Raw genomic sequence first — 17,437 nt, 5'->3', positions numbered from 1 at the left:
ATTTTGAATATATATATATATATATATATATATATATATATATATATATATATATATATATATATATATATATATATATCCTCCCTAATAAATGAAAATAATTTTGTCACATGTCACTCTCTCATTAACTTTGACACATGTCATTTTTTGGTATTTTAGATTAAATGTTTTTTCCATTTGTCATTTAATCATTTTTTTTATTTTTTCTTAATTAACAATCATATTTACACCTCAATTAATAATTGTCTTAATTGAAAATAACCAATAAATTACAAAATTAATACTCATATAGTATTTAATATGTTTCATTTTAAATTTTAAATTTCAAATTTAAAATTTCAAATTTAAATAAATTTTTGTTTAAACTTTCATATTTAATTTTTTGCTTTATCAAACCCGTATAACATACGGGTTTCACACCTAATTTAAAAAATATGTTTGGTATTTTATTTATTAGATCTTATGCATAATTAAAAAAGAAAACTAAATTGTTGTTTGGTTCGCAAATGTTGAATTACAATCGATTGATAATAAAAGTTCAATACATATCGATTGAAATTGAAAAATGAATTTTCAAAATTTCGAATCCAATCTTATATCCTATTTGGTTGGCATGAAATAAAATTGAAATTAATTTCAGATTCTATTTGATTATAAGAATTGGAACTAAAATCCATATAAAATGACAAAATTGCATTTTTTTTGTTTATTTTGCTTAATTTTATTTTCTTTTTTAACTTATATATAAATATACATTATATAAATTATAAAAATAGTAATATTTTATTTAATTAATTGAGTGTCCTTGCCAATATAATGCGAAAATAATGCAAAACACTTCATAACTTAAAATCATTTCAATACACGTCCTAATAATGTTACCCAAAAAAATAACTTAAAAGATATCACCTTCTTCACTACATATCATAATATTGTTACAGAAAGAAAAAGAAAAAAAATAAAAGCATAACGTAAAATCTTTAGTTACATCCCAATCGAAGACACAAAAAACAAAAAACTTACAAATCCAAAATATCAAATCAACATCCAATGAACATCCTAATTGATAATATTACCCTTCCAAAATGTATTTTACCCAAACCTCTCTGTCATCTTCTTCAATTTCCCAAAAAAATTGAACATTAATGGGATCACTTCTTATCATTGTCAAAGCTTTGAATTTCTCAAGTTGACTTATTGAATTCATCTTTAAAATCTCGAAAGGGGTCTTCTCACTCAACTCGTCGATCTTCATTTCAAATTTAAAACCATGACTCAAGTCCTTTGATATTTCTTTAAGACTTTCTATAATTAAGTCAACCGCATTGTTAAACCCCTCGTCGCTTCGATTTTTCCTCTTCTTGGAACGGACACTTGGTTAATTTTCATCATGTTGCACGGCTAACTTCCTCTGAATCTAGAAAATCATCATTTGAATCTTGCGTTTCTTCTTCTAAGTTCACATCTTGTTCTATCTTAATGAAATCTCTAGCTCTATTTCCTTAAAAAGCTCTGTCTTTTCCAAAAGCAATGCAAATATCTTCATAATAAAGAAATGTTTTGTGTTTCCATCCAATCGCTTATTTATGTACCTCTAGGTACGCCTCCCATACCCGATCCTCAGCAGTAACGCAATGCTTTTCGGGGTCATAACCAAAACCTCTTGTGTTTGAATTGTTTACCATATCGTAGACACATTGCCAATTTTTCTTCATGGTTTTTATCTTAAATTCAATATGTGGCTTACCTAAAAGACCTAAGTTCGTAACTAATTGTTTCAATGCTTGCTCAAGCTATTACAATGCTTGCCTCAACTAGCTTCGGTTCTTCATTACTTGTTCATGGCCTATAGTTTCTAATTTGGCTTGCCATACCTATAACATAACGAACAACAACATATAAGCAAAACAACATTTTTTTATAAAATAGATAAGCAAAATAACAAATTGTCCAATACAACGATTGATATCAAAACGAAAACTGAATATACATTGCTTGAACCCGAACAAATCGAATTTTTCTGTCAGACTGATCTCACGACATGAGCTCAGTAGTATTGCCTGGATTGCTCCTAGCTTTGTTGGGTTCTGCACAAAGTAGTATTGCCTCAACCCAACCATACTATGTCGACATATGCAACTGATAAACATATAACCAACAACCAATAATCATGCAGATCTACCACTTTGACAAAACCAACAACCGATAATCATGCAGATCTACAGTCTAACAGAACACTACATCATAGCAACATCCTATATACCAGGATACATCATACAACCTAGTGGGTCGACATTCGTGCCTTCGACCCACGAGTACAGTGAGGAAAACTCACATCAATCAGTTGTCATATAAAACACGAACTAGAGCTGTTGACTCCCGAACTCCTCATACTATCAATTCACCAAAAAACCTTAAATCAAAACGAGACAAAAACCTCAAACCGAGAAGTCCTTAGGCTAAGAATAACTCCTCAAAGGGAAAAAGACCATTTTGCCCTTCCAAGACCTACCCTAATAGTTTACTAAAAGTCAACAGGTCAAAAAGTCAACGACTAGACCTCTGCTGACCTACGTGTTGCGTACTCCAACTCTACACTTGGCGTAAAGCCTTATCCTGAAAACGAGACTCCACCAGGCTATGTTGGGCGTAGCCTAGATTACACGCTGCATAATTACTCAGATTCTAAAACTCACATTAAGCAGTTATTTCCTTAAGACCTTTCACAAAATACTCAGATCTAACCCCAATAAGCATCCTAAATCATAAAGTCTCCAACTTTATGCCTTTGCATGGCTAAAGAGAGTTCAAATCCAAAACCCTAACTTATTACATATTTACAAGCTCCATATCTCATGCATGGATGGAAGGGACCAAGATTGCATTTTTATGATTCCATGAACACAAAAACGTCTGAAAAGGCCAATCATAAGGCTTGGAGTTGATCATACCCAATTAGACCAAGAATATGGGACAAAAGGACATAAATACAAGGACTAACAAGATCTAATCAAAACATTATCAAGTTCTGAACTTTATACCTTTTGGAGAATGTTTATGAGATGCAAGTTCCAGATCCACAAGGCTTGAAGCTTCCCAAGTGCTCTCCAATGCAATCCTTCCTTCAAAGATGAACATCAAACACTCAAAAAGCTCAAAACTCACAAATGAAGGTTAGGGTTTGCAAGGGGGTCGGTTGGGAGGACAAAGGTTGAGGATGGAAGGGTATCATGAAAGTTTAAGTCATTAAATAGGGATCAAAACCCCGCAATTAGGGGTTAGGCTCTGGCCGAGTACGCCCTGCGTAAATAATTAAAGTTTCGTCTCCAAGTTTCCTTCTACACAACGTATAGAAGGCTATCTACGCCATGCGTAGATCAAAATTCAACACTTACACTTAAGAAACAGAGAAAGTAATTTACATGCAAGGACCGGGTGTTACAGCGCGACTAGTGCCTGATGGTCGCAATCAACAGCAGGGTATTGACTGTGATGAGACCTTTAGTCCGATTGTTAAACCAAATGCTACACACATTGTTCTCAGTTTGACTGTTTCGAGACATTGGCTTATTCATCAACTAGACGTGAAGAAAACATTTCTTCACGGTCACATTCAGGAGACAATATACATGAATTATCTACCTAGATTTCACGACCCGCACCACTCGAATCATGTATGTCATATACAACTATTTCTTTACACTCTTAAACAAGCCTCATGGGCCTAGTACCAGATATTTGCTCAACATGCCCTTCATATGGATTTTGGCACACCGGACAAATTCATCTCTTGTTACCTTTCATCATGGTACATATATAACATATCTCTTACTATATGTAGATGACATTGTGTTCACTGCCTCCTCTACAACTCTTATCCAGTCAATTATTGGTTAACTTAGCCACGAGTTCGTGATGACTGATATCGATACACTTAACTACTTCTTGGGTATCTATGCTACTCGCACTTCACATGGTATTTTACTCTTTCAAAGAAAATATGCATCATAGATTCTAGAGCGAGCACACATACTTTAGTGCAACCCTGCTCGTACTCCATCCAGGACCATTAATAAGATGGATGTCACAGGCCCTCCGATCTTCGACCAATCTCCATACCACAGTCTCACTGAAGCGCTTCAGTATCTTACATTCACTCGTCCGGATATTGTGTTTGTGGTTCAACAAATATGTCTCTTCATGTATGACCCTAGAGAGCCTCACATGCATGCTCTCAAGTGCATCTTGCGTTATATCAGAGGCACCCTTGACCATATACTCCAACTCCATGTGTCATCTTCTTCATATCTAGTTGCATATTCTGATGTTGATTGGGGTAGGTGCCCAGTCACTCCTCGATGCACCTCCGGTTACTGTGTTTTTCATGGGGATAATCTAATATCCAAGTCGTCTAAACGTCAGGGGGGTCATCTCTCAGTCCAATGATGAGGTTGAGTACCATGGTGTAGCCAACACACTAACCGAAACATGCTGAGTTCGAAACCTTCTTCACGAGCTTCGGTGTCCACCAACCAAAGCCACTATTGTCTATTGTGACAACATCAGGTCTGTCAACATGTCCTTGAACTCGATTCAACATCAATGAACCAAACATATCGAGATTGACATTCACTTTGTTTGTGATCGGGTGGCTTGAGGTTTGGTCTGTGTTTTCCATGTTTTGTCTTCCGCTCAGTACACCGACATCTTCACCAAAGGCATGCCTTCACATCTCTTCAACGAACTCAATACCAGTTTGAACATCCATAACCATCCTCCCGATCAAATTGCAGGGGGGGGGGGGGTGTTTGCGGACTCATTTGTATACGTACTTTGTATGGCTCATGTCCATTGTGTTTATCAACCCAAGGCCTCTCATGTATATGTATTTATATGTTCCTTGTATTCTTCGTAATGGAATGATAATCATAACCATTGTATATGTATTTATACGCTCCTTGTATCTTGTAATGGAATGAAAATTATAACCATTATCAAACAATCAGATTGATGGTTGTTATAAAACAAGTTTTAGGGGTGTTTGGACATGCATTGGAAATAAATTATATTATATTAATATTAACTAACTAAAAATCAAATTGATGGTTGTAATAAAACAAGTTTTATGGGCTTTTGGATGGTTATAATAATAATCACATAAAATGACCCAAAAGGGACTTCTGTTGAGATATAAGTATAGAACTTCGTAAATTGGCTAAAAGAATAGGTAAATATATAAATTTAGATTACCATTCGATAATAATTTGACCTATCATAAAGAAAAAGTATTTGATCAATTATATAATAAGATAATAAGAACAATCAGTTGATTCAAACATTAAAAACTGATAATTGCTGACTTCACATCGGAATGACAACATAACCAGTTCTAAAAAGAGCATCCATAGGGCCCTAAACAAAATTCCATATCACATTCAACAACAAAAACCGACACAAGTTTGCATCTTTTAAAACAAATGGCCAAGCGCGAACGTCAACAATGGTCAAAAATGATAAGTGCATTGAGCATAACCACCATTAGAACACATTCAAAATCATATTATACACCGATAGAAGTTCAAAAAGAGTCTAAACAGTAACAGTAACAATAACAATAAAGATAACAGAATCACAGAACCTAAACAAGCTCAATATATGCCATGGGTGCATTATCCCCTCTCCTAGGCAAAGTTCTTATAATTCTTGTATACCCTCCATTTCTTTCACCATACCTTTCAGGGACCTCTGCAAACAAGGCATGCACAATTTGCTTTTCATAGATAAAGCCAAGAGCTTGTCTTCTTTTATGAAGTGAACCTTCTTTAGCCAAAGTGATCATCTTGTCCACATACTTTCTCACAGCACTGGCCCTTGCCCTTGTGGTTTTGATCCGCCCGTGCTTTAGAAGTTGAGTGGTTAGGCCACGAAGGAGTGCTTTGCGTTGGTCAGGTGGCCGATTCAGCTTCGGGACCCGCCTTCCATGTCTCATGGCAGACACACGGCCACCATTGTCAATAATGGTGAAGTTATGCTCAAAACCATTGTTTCCTGATACCAAAATTGAACAAGATTATAGCAAGGCTAAACAAAGTTATGGTCAAAACCACTGTTTCATGCTAAAGATTTACATTCATGGTATGGAGATGATTGTTTGTGAAGAAAACATTCTCCAGACTCTGATTTTGCCTAATTTGATGCAAATGTGGAATCATTTTAGGGTAAGGTTTATCAGCAAACTGATAACCAAAAACTTGCTTCCAATGTTCAACAATCATATTACTGTTTAAGACTATCATCAGCCCTCACTATGTCCTTTATTCGATAAAACCTAGAATTTCTTCCTACTGTAACATCCTTCTAAAACCAAAATTCTATCCATCAAATGAATCAAACTTATGCAAGCAAACAAGGTTAAAACCACCTAAATTTGCACAAAATTATCAGTAATAATCAAATGCACAGCAGAAAATACATCAAACCGACACCATATTCTACATTATAGCACAGAAGAACAGACAGTCGAATAGATTATACGCTTTACCTGAAGAAGTGAGATTCAGAAGTGGATGAAGAGGGGCGAGACCAAGGAAAGATCCAAAAACAGGCTTCGAATTAGGTTTAGACCGCGTAAACGTTGGGGGCCGAAATGAACAGCGAACTGAAGAATGGGGATTTGAAGAAATCGAACAAGAAATCGAAGGGAGTGACGATTTCAGAGACGACATGCTCCATGTAGTTGTGGCGCTGGCCATCTTTTTGCTTCGATTATGGCCCGAGGATGGGGCGTTCACTCTGCAATTGTAGCTATGAATTTGTTGGTGATGGTGAAGATGGTGTTTTGTAATGGATAACTGGATATCTTTTCCCCATCCATTTTTATAATCTAACCCCCGAACTTAAAAAATATTCTATATAGACCCCGATATCAATAAATTCTTTTCATTTGGTGTTTACAAAGACGTATCTCAAATTCTCAATACATATTAGAAATCACACAAAATTGAAAAAATGGTACCAATCATTTTATGTAGTTAGGGTCCAAACATTTAAAAAATATAGATATGTTTTTTCTGACGTAGTTAAGTTGTGGCTTTGATCTAAAAACTTGAAAGGTCTATTTTACCTTTCTAATTTCTTTCCCATTATTTTTAATCATTTTACCAAATTTTATTATAAAAACCAAAAAAATTCCCCCACCCCACCCTCTTCGTGTCCCACGAACCACGAACTCCCTTCCCTCCCACACTCTAAATCGCTAACATTTTCCCTCATCACAAGCTATGCTCATATTGGTCACTACTGCCCACATAATCTTTGATGCACAAACCCACATAGGTGTGTTTATTTTTTCGAAGCGAAAACACATGAAATATGTGGTCACTATCTGCAGGAGAAGATATAGACCAACCGATGCAACCTGTAATAAGAAGTATGTTTGTTTTTTAACGTCTGTCAGCTACTGCAATAAACTGAAATTAACCATACAATAATTTAAAATAAGTCTAAATAAAAAATTTATTTAGTTTAATCATATGCAAATCAAATATAAAAATCATTGAGATGATATGAATTTTAAAGATGTTTATATAAAATAATTAAACATAACATTTGCTAAATAACAATAAATAAAATTGTTAATTAGCGAACAACATGCTTATTTTGTTAAATTTTCGTGGTTATTCTTCCAGTTAGTTTCAATAAATTTGACAATTTTAGTGATTAACTTTATAATTTATTAATATTTGGTTATAGACAATGTAACATAAAAAAAATATATTAATATGAAATTTACCAAACGGTTTTGAAATTATGTAAAATATACTCAAATTGTTAATAATATCTTTCATAATATTATTAAAATAATAAACATGTTTTTGAAAAAAATTAAAACATATTTATGTTGAATAATATAACTTAAAGTAAGATGAGAAGTGGTTTGAAGAGGAGGGTCCAATGTTGCGTCACGCAGCACAAACATAACAGTTTTTAAGTCATAAGTTTTCTACAAAAACAGTTGTGAAAGTCCAAGTGTTGCGTGTGCTACGCGGCGCAGCTATTAGTGGTTTTTCTTAAAAAAAACAAAAAGACCCATAATCTTTGACATCGTCGGAGTTATACAAGCTCACAAGTTGACAGAGTTGTGACAGACATCGTTGGAGCTGTGAAAAAACACATAAGTTTCATATGTGACAGTCACCGACGCCTTCCTCCACCCAGGTCCGTCTACAAACAAGCCTTCTCTCGAGATAACTACATGTTTCGGAGATCAATTTGGGGAAAATACTTGTAGTTTTTTTGGGATTGATTTAGGGGAAATAATTGTAGGTTTTCGATAATGTTTTTGTTGGGTTTTGGACTCTTGATGGATTTTGTGTTGTTTATTTAGTTAAAAGGAATTATAAAGCACCAAAGACATGAATAGATTGGAAATTAGGGATTGGAGTTGCCGACATGTTCTTTGGAGGGAGGGGGCGAGAGTGGTTGTTGATGGAGGGGAGGTACTCTCCGGTGAAGGGAAATAGAAAGGTGGGGAGGAGACGCAGAAGCAGAAAACCATACACGTAATGTATTGGTGTGATTATAGAGAAGAAAAAAAAGGATAGGGGTTTGACCGGAGTTGGCTCAAGGTTGGTGGTGCAAGGTGGCTGTTGGTGAAGGCATTGTGGTCAGAAGGTGGTGGTGGGGAGGTATTCTTCGGTTAAGGGAAAGAGAATGTTGAGGAGGAGATGGGCTTTGAAGAAACAATGAGAGAGCGTTGGTATTTTTTTTTATTTTAGTAATTATTAAATATTTAGAAAAATGTTTAAAATCTTTAGAAAATAAATAAATAGGGTAAAATAGTTTTTTATTTTGGATAGGGACAAAATCCGCAGCTAAACTATGCTAAAAAGATAAAATCTATAACTTTTTAAAGGTTTGGACCTTAAACATATAAAATAAGAAACCACAAGGACCATTTTGCAATTATGTCCACAATTTATTGTAAATTTCGTTGTCATCATAGTTGTCGAAAATACAATTTTTTCACTCGCGACTCCACTCATAATTGTCGTGATAGTAAAAAAATTATATATATATATATATATATATATATATATATATATATATATATATATATATATAGAGGATGAGATTCAATAGAGAACCATAATTAACCAAGAAACCAATCATGAGCGTTGAAAATCATAACGATCAACGGCCAAGGAAATAGATATACACTTTTAGATTGGACGCACACACACCGGATTATACCAAAAAATTCATCATTTACAAAAAAACCTACCACTTTTTTTCGTTTAAAATTTTTTTTAGGCCATGTTTTTTATCGAAAAAAAAACCGAATATACCGTTGTTCACGATTTTTCGTTCTCTTTCCATAGAGATCCATGATGATATATAAAAAACGAACTTCTTTTTTCGAAAAAAACTCACTTCATTTTCTTTGATGAAAAAATTTAAGGTCTATTTTTTTATAGAAAAAAAATTAATAAATATATCAAAATTCATATTTTTTGTACTTTTTAAACATAGATTCATATTCAAGTTAAAAAAAAAACGATATTTCAATTTAGATTCACATTGTGAACCTGTTCAGATTCATATTGTAAACCTATTCAGATTCACATTATGAACCTCCTTAGATTCACAGTGTGAATCTGAACTGATCGGAGCGTTTTCACATTGTGAATGTTAAAATTGAAATATTTACAGTTTAGATTCACAGTGTGAATCTACACTGATCGAGGTTTTTTTTTTTTTTTTAACCTTCTCAGATTCACAGTGTGTATAATAGTAATTCAGATTCACAATGTGAATCTGAACTGTTCGAGATTTTTCATATTGTGAATTTTAAAAATTGAAATATTTACAGTTTAGATTCACAGTGTGAATCTGTACTGTTCGAGGGTTTTTTTTTTTTAGTCGGTGTTGATGTTTATTAATAGAGTACAAAAAATTAATATTTTTGGTATAATTAGTTTTTTTTTTTGATAAAATTAAACTTCAATATTGAAAAAACTAAGAAAATTAAGTGGGTTTTTTTTCGAAAAAAAAGTTCGTTTTTTATGTATCATCATTGATCTCTATGGAAAGAGGACGAAAAATCGTGAACAACGGTATATTCGGTTTTTTTTTTCGATAAACAACTTGGCCTAAAAAAAATTTTAAATGAAAAAAAGGAAGTGAGTTTTGTTATAATCCGGTACATTATAAAAATTTACAACCCTTCCTTTTGCCGTTGATCGCTTTAAATTCTGACGCTTTGGATTGGTTCCTTGGTTCCTTGATTAATAATGGTTCTCTATTGAATTTTTCCATATATATATATATATATATATATATATATATATATATATATATATATATATATATATATGGTGAGGTTCAATAGAGAACCATAATTAACCAAGGAACCAATCGTGCGCATAGGAAATCATAACGATCAACGGCCAAGGAAATAGATGTACACTTTTACATTGGACGCACACACACCGGATTATACCAAAAAATCCACCCTTTACAAAAAAACTCACCACTTTTTTTCGTTTAAAATTTTTTTTAGGCCATGTTTTTTATAAAAAAAAAACCCGAATATACCGTTGTTCATGATTTTTCGTTCTCTTTCCATAGAGATCCATGATGATATATAAAAAACGAACTTTTTTTTTTCGAAAAAAACCCACTTCATTTTCTTTAATAAAAAAAGTTAAGGTCTATTTTTTATAGAAAAAAAATTAATAAATATATCAAAATTCATATTTTTTGTACTTTTTAAACATAGATTTATATTCATGTTAAAAAAAAACGATATTTCAGTTCAGATTCACATTGTGAACCTGTTCAGATTCACATTGTGAACCTCCTCAGATTCACAGTGTGTATAATAATAAATCAGATTCACAGTGTGAATCTGAACTGATCGAAACTTTTTCACATTGTGAATGTTAAAATTTGAAATATTTACAGTTTAGATTCACAATGTGAATCTACACTGATCGAGGTTTTTTTTTTGTGAACATTCTCAGATTCACAGTGTGCATAATAGTAATTCAGATTCACAATGTGAATCTGAACTGTTCGAGATTTTTCATATTGTGAATGTTAAAAATTGAAATATTTACAGTTTAGATTCACAGTGTGAATCTACACTGTTCGAGGTTTTTTTTTTTTAATCGTTGTTGATGTTTATTAATAGAGTACAAAAAATTAATATTTTTGGTATAATTAGTTTTTTTTTTGATAAAAATAAACTTAAATATTGAAAAAACTAAGAAAATTTAGTGGGTTTTTTTCGAAAAAAAAAAATTCGTTTTTTATATTTCATCATGGATCTCTATGGAAAGAGGACGAAAAATCGTGAACAACGGTATATTCGGTTTTTTTTTTCGATAAAAAACTTGGCCTAAAAAAAATTTTAAATGAAAAAAAGGAAGTGAGTTTTGTTATAATCCGGTACATGTGCGTCAATTATAAAATTTTACAACCCTTCCTTCTGCTGTTGATCGTTTTAAATTCCGACGCTTTGGATTGGTTCCTTGGTTATTTGATTAATAATGGTTCTCTATTGAACTTTTCCCTATATATATAGGGAGAGGATCAAATGAGAACACCTAAAAGGTTAAGAACGCGAGAACAGTTGTAGATCAATCATTCCATAAAGGTGTAAAAGGAATTTTACAATGTAATTAAATATGGATAAGTAATTAATTTCTACAATCATGGGATGTTATCTAATTAATTGATTTTTTTACCTAAAAACTAAAAATAAATTTAATCTATTTTTAATCAATCAGATTATTAAAAAAATGTTTTTACCATGATTAAAAAATGTTTTTTATTTTTTATTATTTTACGAGTATATAAAAAAGATTGATAAATTAATGATTTCAACTTAATATGTGTAATCATACAAAAATAAAAACATATTTGTAGTCATATATGAATCCGTTCTAATCGTGAATGAATAGATGAATTAATTTATAATAATAAACGAATATAGCACAATTTATAAATAAAAATTACAATACAACTATAATCATAAATAAATAAAACATATTGGCTACTTATATCTAGATTAAACATCTATTCATAAATAATAACACAATACAGTTTTATGATTTTATAATTTTAGTTTTTTTAATAAATTTTTGTAAAGCTGACAAATCTAAATATGGTTGCAATCATATATGAATATGATTGTAAATATAAGCAAATAAAGCATGATATAAAGATTAAAAACCAAATACATTTGTAATCATTAATGAATAAATCCCAATATACACAAAGATAATTAAATACATGTATAATCATCATAAACAAATAAAAAAAATGAATAAAGAAAAATATTTTGATAAAAACTTTTAAAATAGTTGTAATTATAAATGAATATAACATAAAATATTGTAGGTTTCTTATATATTTTTGTTTGGAATCTTTTAACTTGAAATCGTTGCTTCAACATCTGTGATTATTTTTTGCTGCTAAAATCCACGTGCTTGTGTAACCAACTTCAGTGATACTTAACAAATTTGACACCTTGTCTTTTATGTTTACCACCAATTTCTTGTCCACTTTGTTGCACTTGTTGTAGGCTTAATCGTCTCACCGAAAATTCTGAATGTTGTCTGGTAACCACATATAACTTCAAACCTAACAAAAAAAAAACAAAACAAAACTCATACAAACAATTAATAAATCAAAAAATAAATCAAAACCAGTACGTATAAACAATTAATATATCTAAACAAAAAATGAAAACCCAAATACACTATATATTTTATTCATTTAAAATTGTAATTATAATCATAAATAAATATAATATAAACCCATATACTATAGTACTATACATTCATTTAGAATTGTGACTGTAATCATAAATAAATATAACGTAAACCCATATGATATCCTTACTTGCTTCTGTTTTCAGATTTCGACCCCACACAAAACCACAATGAAGTACCTCCACCCTTTTGCCCCTAAGCATCGACTCCCTACTGTTATCAATGAAGCTTACTCCACCCTTTTGTGGCTCCAAGATTTGGCTAACGAAAAAGCACACCAACCATGGTTGTCTAGTAAAGGAGACTTCAACCGTGTTTTCCTCATCGGAGATAGCACCGGAGAAAACCTCCATCCACTGAGACTGGCCTGAGCGATTCTCATCCATCCAGGGTTTCTCAGATCGGTGAAAAGCAAGTCGGAGTTGGAAAAACCAAAGTCTTCAATTTTTACTCGGGACATGCTGTATAAGTTTCTGAAGCTAGGGTTGTCGGAGAGCACCACTAGAGACCACCCGATAACATGTCTGATAGGAGAGGGAGAGGCGCTACGTGGATTCGATATGTCGCCACATCTGATGTGTTTGGCGGAGTACGATGCCCACCTAGAAAAATCGACTATACCATAAATGATTGAGTTGATGACTTACAAAGGTCCGATTAGGGCTGCGATAGATGGTGGAGCGATGATGATGTTGCGATTAGGAAGAAATTGGGGGAATACAGATGATGGAGGCGGTTTATTGATTCAACCCTAGGTATAGAGAGAGAGAAAGAGATGAGGTGGGGGAAAATAATTTAAACGGCAATATGAGAGATGATTGAGAAATTATAGGAACAAGTTAAAATTGCAATTACCATTATAGCCTTGTGACCTTTTACAAGTTACACTTAAATACCTATGGTTTTAGAATTTACATAAATGGCCCGTTTGATAATAGTCTCATATCTGAATATTTTGATGGTCCAGATCCGTTCTCGCGTTCTCAACCGTTTAGGTGTTCTCATTTGATCCTACTCCTATATATATATATATATATATATATATATATATATATATATATATATATATATATATATATATATATATATATATATATATATATATATATATATATATATATATCAATCTTTTGTTAACTTAAAATAAAAATAATGCTTTTTTAAAATTATTCACTTTTACTAACATTATATTTACAAGTCATTTCCTCAATATTAAGCTACCAACTATGCTTACCTAATAACCAACACTCTTTTCTTTACTTCAAACCTTGGGTTGGACTAAAGATTGAATGATATTCATGATTTACATAGTCCGAGGCTTACAAAGCTTACATGTTTCTCTTTTATTTTCATTTTTATATAGAAAATGTTATCACTACATCAAACATATAGCTTGTCCAAAATAAATGTTATAACCCACTCGATAACCAAATTACATGTTGGATAACTCGATTACACATGTGACATATGGCTCGACCGAGTCATCCAGTCAAGCATCGACTCATGATTTTGGCCGAGTCACACTATCGAGTCGACTCTTTTATGATTCAAAATGACTCGACTAGTGACTTGTACGGGTTTGACAACTATTTGAATCATCATTGTCATGTTGCTCATCACATGGTATTTTAGGTAACTGGATTGGAAAATTGATAAATTTGATTGAAAGAATATTGTTTTTCAAAAATTATTCATTGTTACTAACATTATAAAATAATAAATAAGTGTAATGTATTTTCACTTCTTAAGGTAAGACCTTTCTCACCTTTTCAAAAAAATATCTCATGACTTTCTATTTACCAAAATATTTACCGGTAATTTATTTGAGATTTAGCTACCAACTCTACTAACCGAACAACCAACACTCTCTTCCTTACTTCAACCTTAGCCCTTAGGTTGGAAGAAGGGTTGAATGATGTTCATGATTTGCAGAGTATGAGGCTTAGAAAGCTTACGTCTAAGAAAGTTCCTCATTTGTTTTTCATTTTTATATAGAAAATGTCTATCATTGCCTAAGATATATAACTTCTCTAAAAGAAATGTTAGAACCCACTCAATAACCAAATTACCTGCTGGATAACTCGATTACACAGTTGACATATGGCTCGACCGAGTCATGAATCGGCTTAACTCGGTATGAGTCAAGCATAGACTCACGATTTTCGGCCGAGTCATACTACCAAGCCGACTCTTTTATGGTTCAAAATGATTCGGCTGGTGACTCGTACGAATTTGATAACTATGTCGGTCACCGTTGCTTTGTGCTCATCGCATGGTATTTTGGGTAATTGGATTGGAAAATTGATAAATTGGAAAATGTGTTCTGATTTTTTTTAGCTAAACAAAAATGTATTTTTTGTAAAATTGGAAAATAAAAATCAATTCTCCGTTAGACATTTTAACGTACATATGGAAAGGCTACCATCGCTACTTTCACCGCTCTCCTCTTTCCGTTCATCCGTAGCACTCCGCCCGGCCACCGCTGCTCGTTTCCATATCGCAAGAGCATCATTTGCTTCATCCACTCAGGTGAGTGGCAACATATATTCACAGCTAGTAACATCAAAATTTTCCATTTTCTGTTTTCTTTGTAAATTCCAGTTTGCTCTTTTACCGATCATTGAAAATTGATGCGTGTAGATGGAGGCGGAACATTATAAATTTGGACCTTACAAGATTGATCAAAAGGAAGTATTTTACTCTACTGATCTTTCATATGCTTTGGTCAATCTCCGCCCTCTTCTTCCTGGTAATTGTTCGTTCCTGTAGTGCTAATTGTGGTTTGTTGTTTTAGGGTTTTGTTTTCGTTTTCATGCACTTGATGACGGAATCTCGTAAGATTTCCCTAGTATCTTTATACCTGCTACCGCATGCTAAATTGTTAATTCATGATTAGATGTTCTTTAAACCCTACCAATCATCGTCTAGTATTGAAGGTTCCTTTCATTCTCCTCGACCTAATGGTTGTGGATTAATTTCAAAGAAAAAAAAAATGTTGTATAAACCCTAGGTGTAAGAGGATTCTGTCCCAACACGCAATAGGATTCAGAAATGTTAACTGTGACTTCCATTATCATCTATTACTCATAAAGTCATAATCCGTTGCTTTACACCTTAGTTAATTCTGACTATTCTTCGTTTTCTTTTACAGGTCATATCCTTGAACAAGTTTACACTGGAATCAGCTTGAATATGTAGTAGTAGTACTTCATATATCTTTTAGTCCCTTTGAATGCCTGCTTATGGTTTTGCCCTATGTTGTTATTTGTCAACTGATACTGATTTTGTACACTCGAATGAAGTTGAATCAAACATAGATACAGATTAGGTGCATACATCACTTAGCAGTTGCCTCCCATGATCAGTTTGTGCATTCAAGAAAAGGTCATGCAGACTTGATCGATTTTTTTAGCATGCTAGTTAGTTTATACATTATAGAAATGGAGTTATATATATATGCTCTTCATGTTGCCCATTCACATCACTATTTATTCTTTGAAATTTGGATCTCTTTGGTTTACTTAACAATAAAAGCACATGTGCTTGTTTGCCCAAAGCGTGAAGTAAAGCGATTTGTTGACCTCACCACAGAGGAGACCAGTGACTTGTGGATTTCGGCCCAAAAAATTGGGAGACAGCTTGAGAAGTACCACAAAGCTTCTTCACTTACATTTGCAATCCAAGTAAGCTTCAATTCCCAATTTTGTTATTTCTTGCTTCTGCCTTATATTATATATAGGTGGAATCAGGGAAGGAAGGAATGGAATGGAATGTGATTCCTTCCATTTTATATATGTGTGCAATCTTGAAGTTGACATGCTTCATGTTATTTCAGGATGGGCCCCAAGCAGGACAGACAGTTCCTCATGTTCACATCCACATTGTCCCTAGGAAAGGTGGGGATTTTGAGAACAATGATGAGATCTATGATGCTGTAAGTCCATACCTGCAACCACTTTCTATTTGCTCATTTTCAAGAATGAAGAAGGTTTATATGAATATGATTATGTTTGGAAATTGAATTACTGATTGTTATTATAATATTTATGTGGTTGTGTAGATTGATGAGAAGGAGAAGGAACTGAAGAAGACACTTGACTTGGACAAGGAAAGAAAAGATAGAAGCATGGAGGAAATGGCTAAAGAGGCAGATGAATACAGGAAGCTTGTTTTCTGATTAAACTAATGGTTTTTTCAATATCTTTTATTTTAAATTTTACAAATTGGATATGGAAATTTTATTCTGCCATTGGCTGCACCTGCAAACAAAACAGTTATATTTCCGGGAACTAACAAATGAAAGATAAGTTTGGTAAAGTATGTTGTTAATTTTTGCAATTAAACCCTATTTTAAGATATATTGTTTTGTCCAAACAAAGAAGTTTGTTCATACTTTTAAATACAACATTTTAATAAGAAAATAAAAATAAAAATTACAATGTTGTAATATATATAAATGAAAGTAGTATGCTAAAATACAATATTAAATAAAAAGACATATATGTGTGTTTGGCAGCCTCCACCTTTTAGCTTTTAACAAAAAGTTCGACTTAAAGTTTAAACAAAAAAAATGTGTTTAGCTTTTAGTGTAAATTAAAAGCTCCAAATCTAAAGCATACTTCATGTAACGATTAAGAAAAACTACTGAATTTTTTTAA

The 17,437-nt window shown here is 32.6% G+C and overlaps 2 protein-coding genes across 2 annotated transcripts; one reads left to right on the top strand and one right to left on the bottom strand.

The window, feature by feature from the left end:
* Nucleotides 1–5,501: 5,501 nt before the first annotated feature.
* LOC145140886 (Ribosomal protein L17 family protein) lies at nucleotides 5,502–6,831 on the bottom strand. The gene is made up of 2 exons (XM_079074272.1): nucleotides 6,542–6,831; nucleotides 5,502–6,048 (listed from the first exon to the last, which is right to left on the bottom strand). The coding sequence occupies exons 1-2, from the start codon at nucleotides 6,750–6,752 to the stop codon at nucleotides 5,639–5,641; spliced, it is 621 nt and encodes a 206-aa protein (XP_078930398.1). The 5' UTR covers nucleotides 6,753–6,831; the 3' UTR covers nucleotides 5,502–5,638.
* Nucleotides 6,832–15,156: 8,325 nt separating this feature from the next.
* FHIT (FRAGILE HISTIDINE TRIAD) lies at nucleotides 15,157–17,096 on the top strand. Its single transcript, XM_079071919.1, has 5 exons — nucleotides 15,157–15,308; nucleotides 15,420–15,528; nucleotides 16,314–16,462; nucleotides 16,615–16,713; nucleotides 16,840–17,096. Exons 1-5 carry the CDS (start codon nucleotides 15,189–15,191, stop codon nucleotides 16,954–16,956), a joined length of 594 nt encoding a protein of 197 aa, XP_078928045.1. The 5' UTR covers nucleotides 15,157–15,188; the 3' UTR covers nucleotides 16,957–17,096.
* The last annotated feature ends 341 nt before the right edge of the window (nucleotides 17,097–17,437 follow it).

This window comes from Lactuca virosa, chromosome 9 (assembly GCF_052849685.1).
Source record: "Lactuca virosa cultivar CGN04683 chromosome 9, Lactuca_virosa_CGN04683_v6, whole genome shotgun sequence".
NCBI classification, from domain to species: Eukaryota; Viridiplantae; Streptophyta; class Magnoliopsida; order Asterales; family Asteraceae; genus Lactuca; species Lactuca virosa.
Note: the sequence above shows the minus strand (reverse complement) of the source record. Positions and strands in the feature narration are given on the sequence as shown.

What these genes read in the sequence shown, in the direction of transcription:
- LOC145140886 (XM_079074272.1), bottom strand. Translation starts at nt 6,752, where the DNA reads ATGGCCAGCGCCACAACTACATGGAGCATGTCGTCTCTGAAATCGTCA. An exon ending in TCTGAATCTCACTTCTTCAG is followed by an intron (nt 6,049 to 6,541) that starts GTAAAGCGTATA and finishes TTTTGGTATCAG; the next exon opens with GAAACAATGGTTTTGAGCAT.
- FHIT (XM_079071919.1), top strand. Translation starts at nt 15,189, where the DNA reads ATGGAAAGGCTACCATCGCTACTTTCACCGCTCTCCTCTTTCCGTTCA. An exon ending in CATTTGCTTCATCCACTCAG is followed by an intron (nt 15,309 to 15,419) that starts GTGAGTGGCAAC and finishes TGATGCGTGTAG; the next exon opens with ATGGAGGCGGAACATTATAA. An exon ending in ATGATGAGATCTATGATGCT is followed by an intron (nt 16,714 to 16,839) that starts GTAAGTCCATAC and finishes GTGGTTGTGTAG; the next exon opens with ATTGATGAGAAGGAGAAGGA.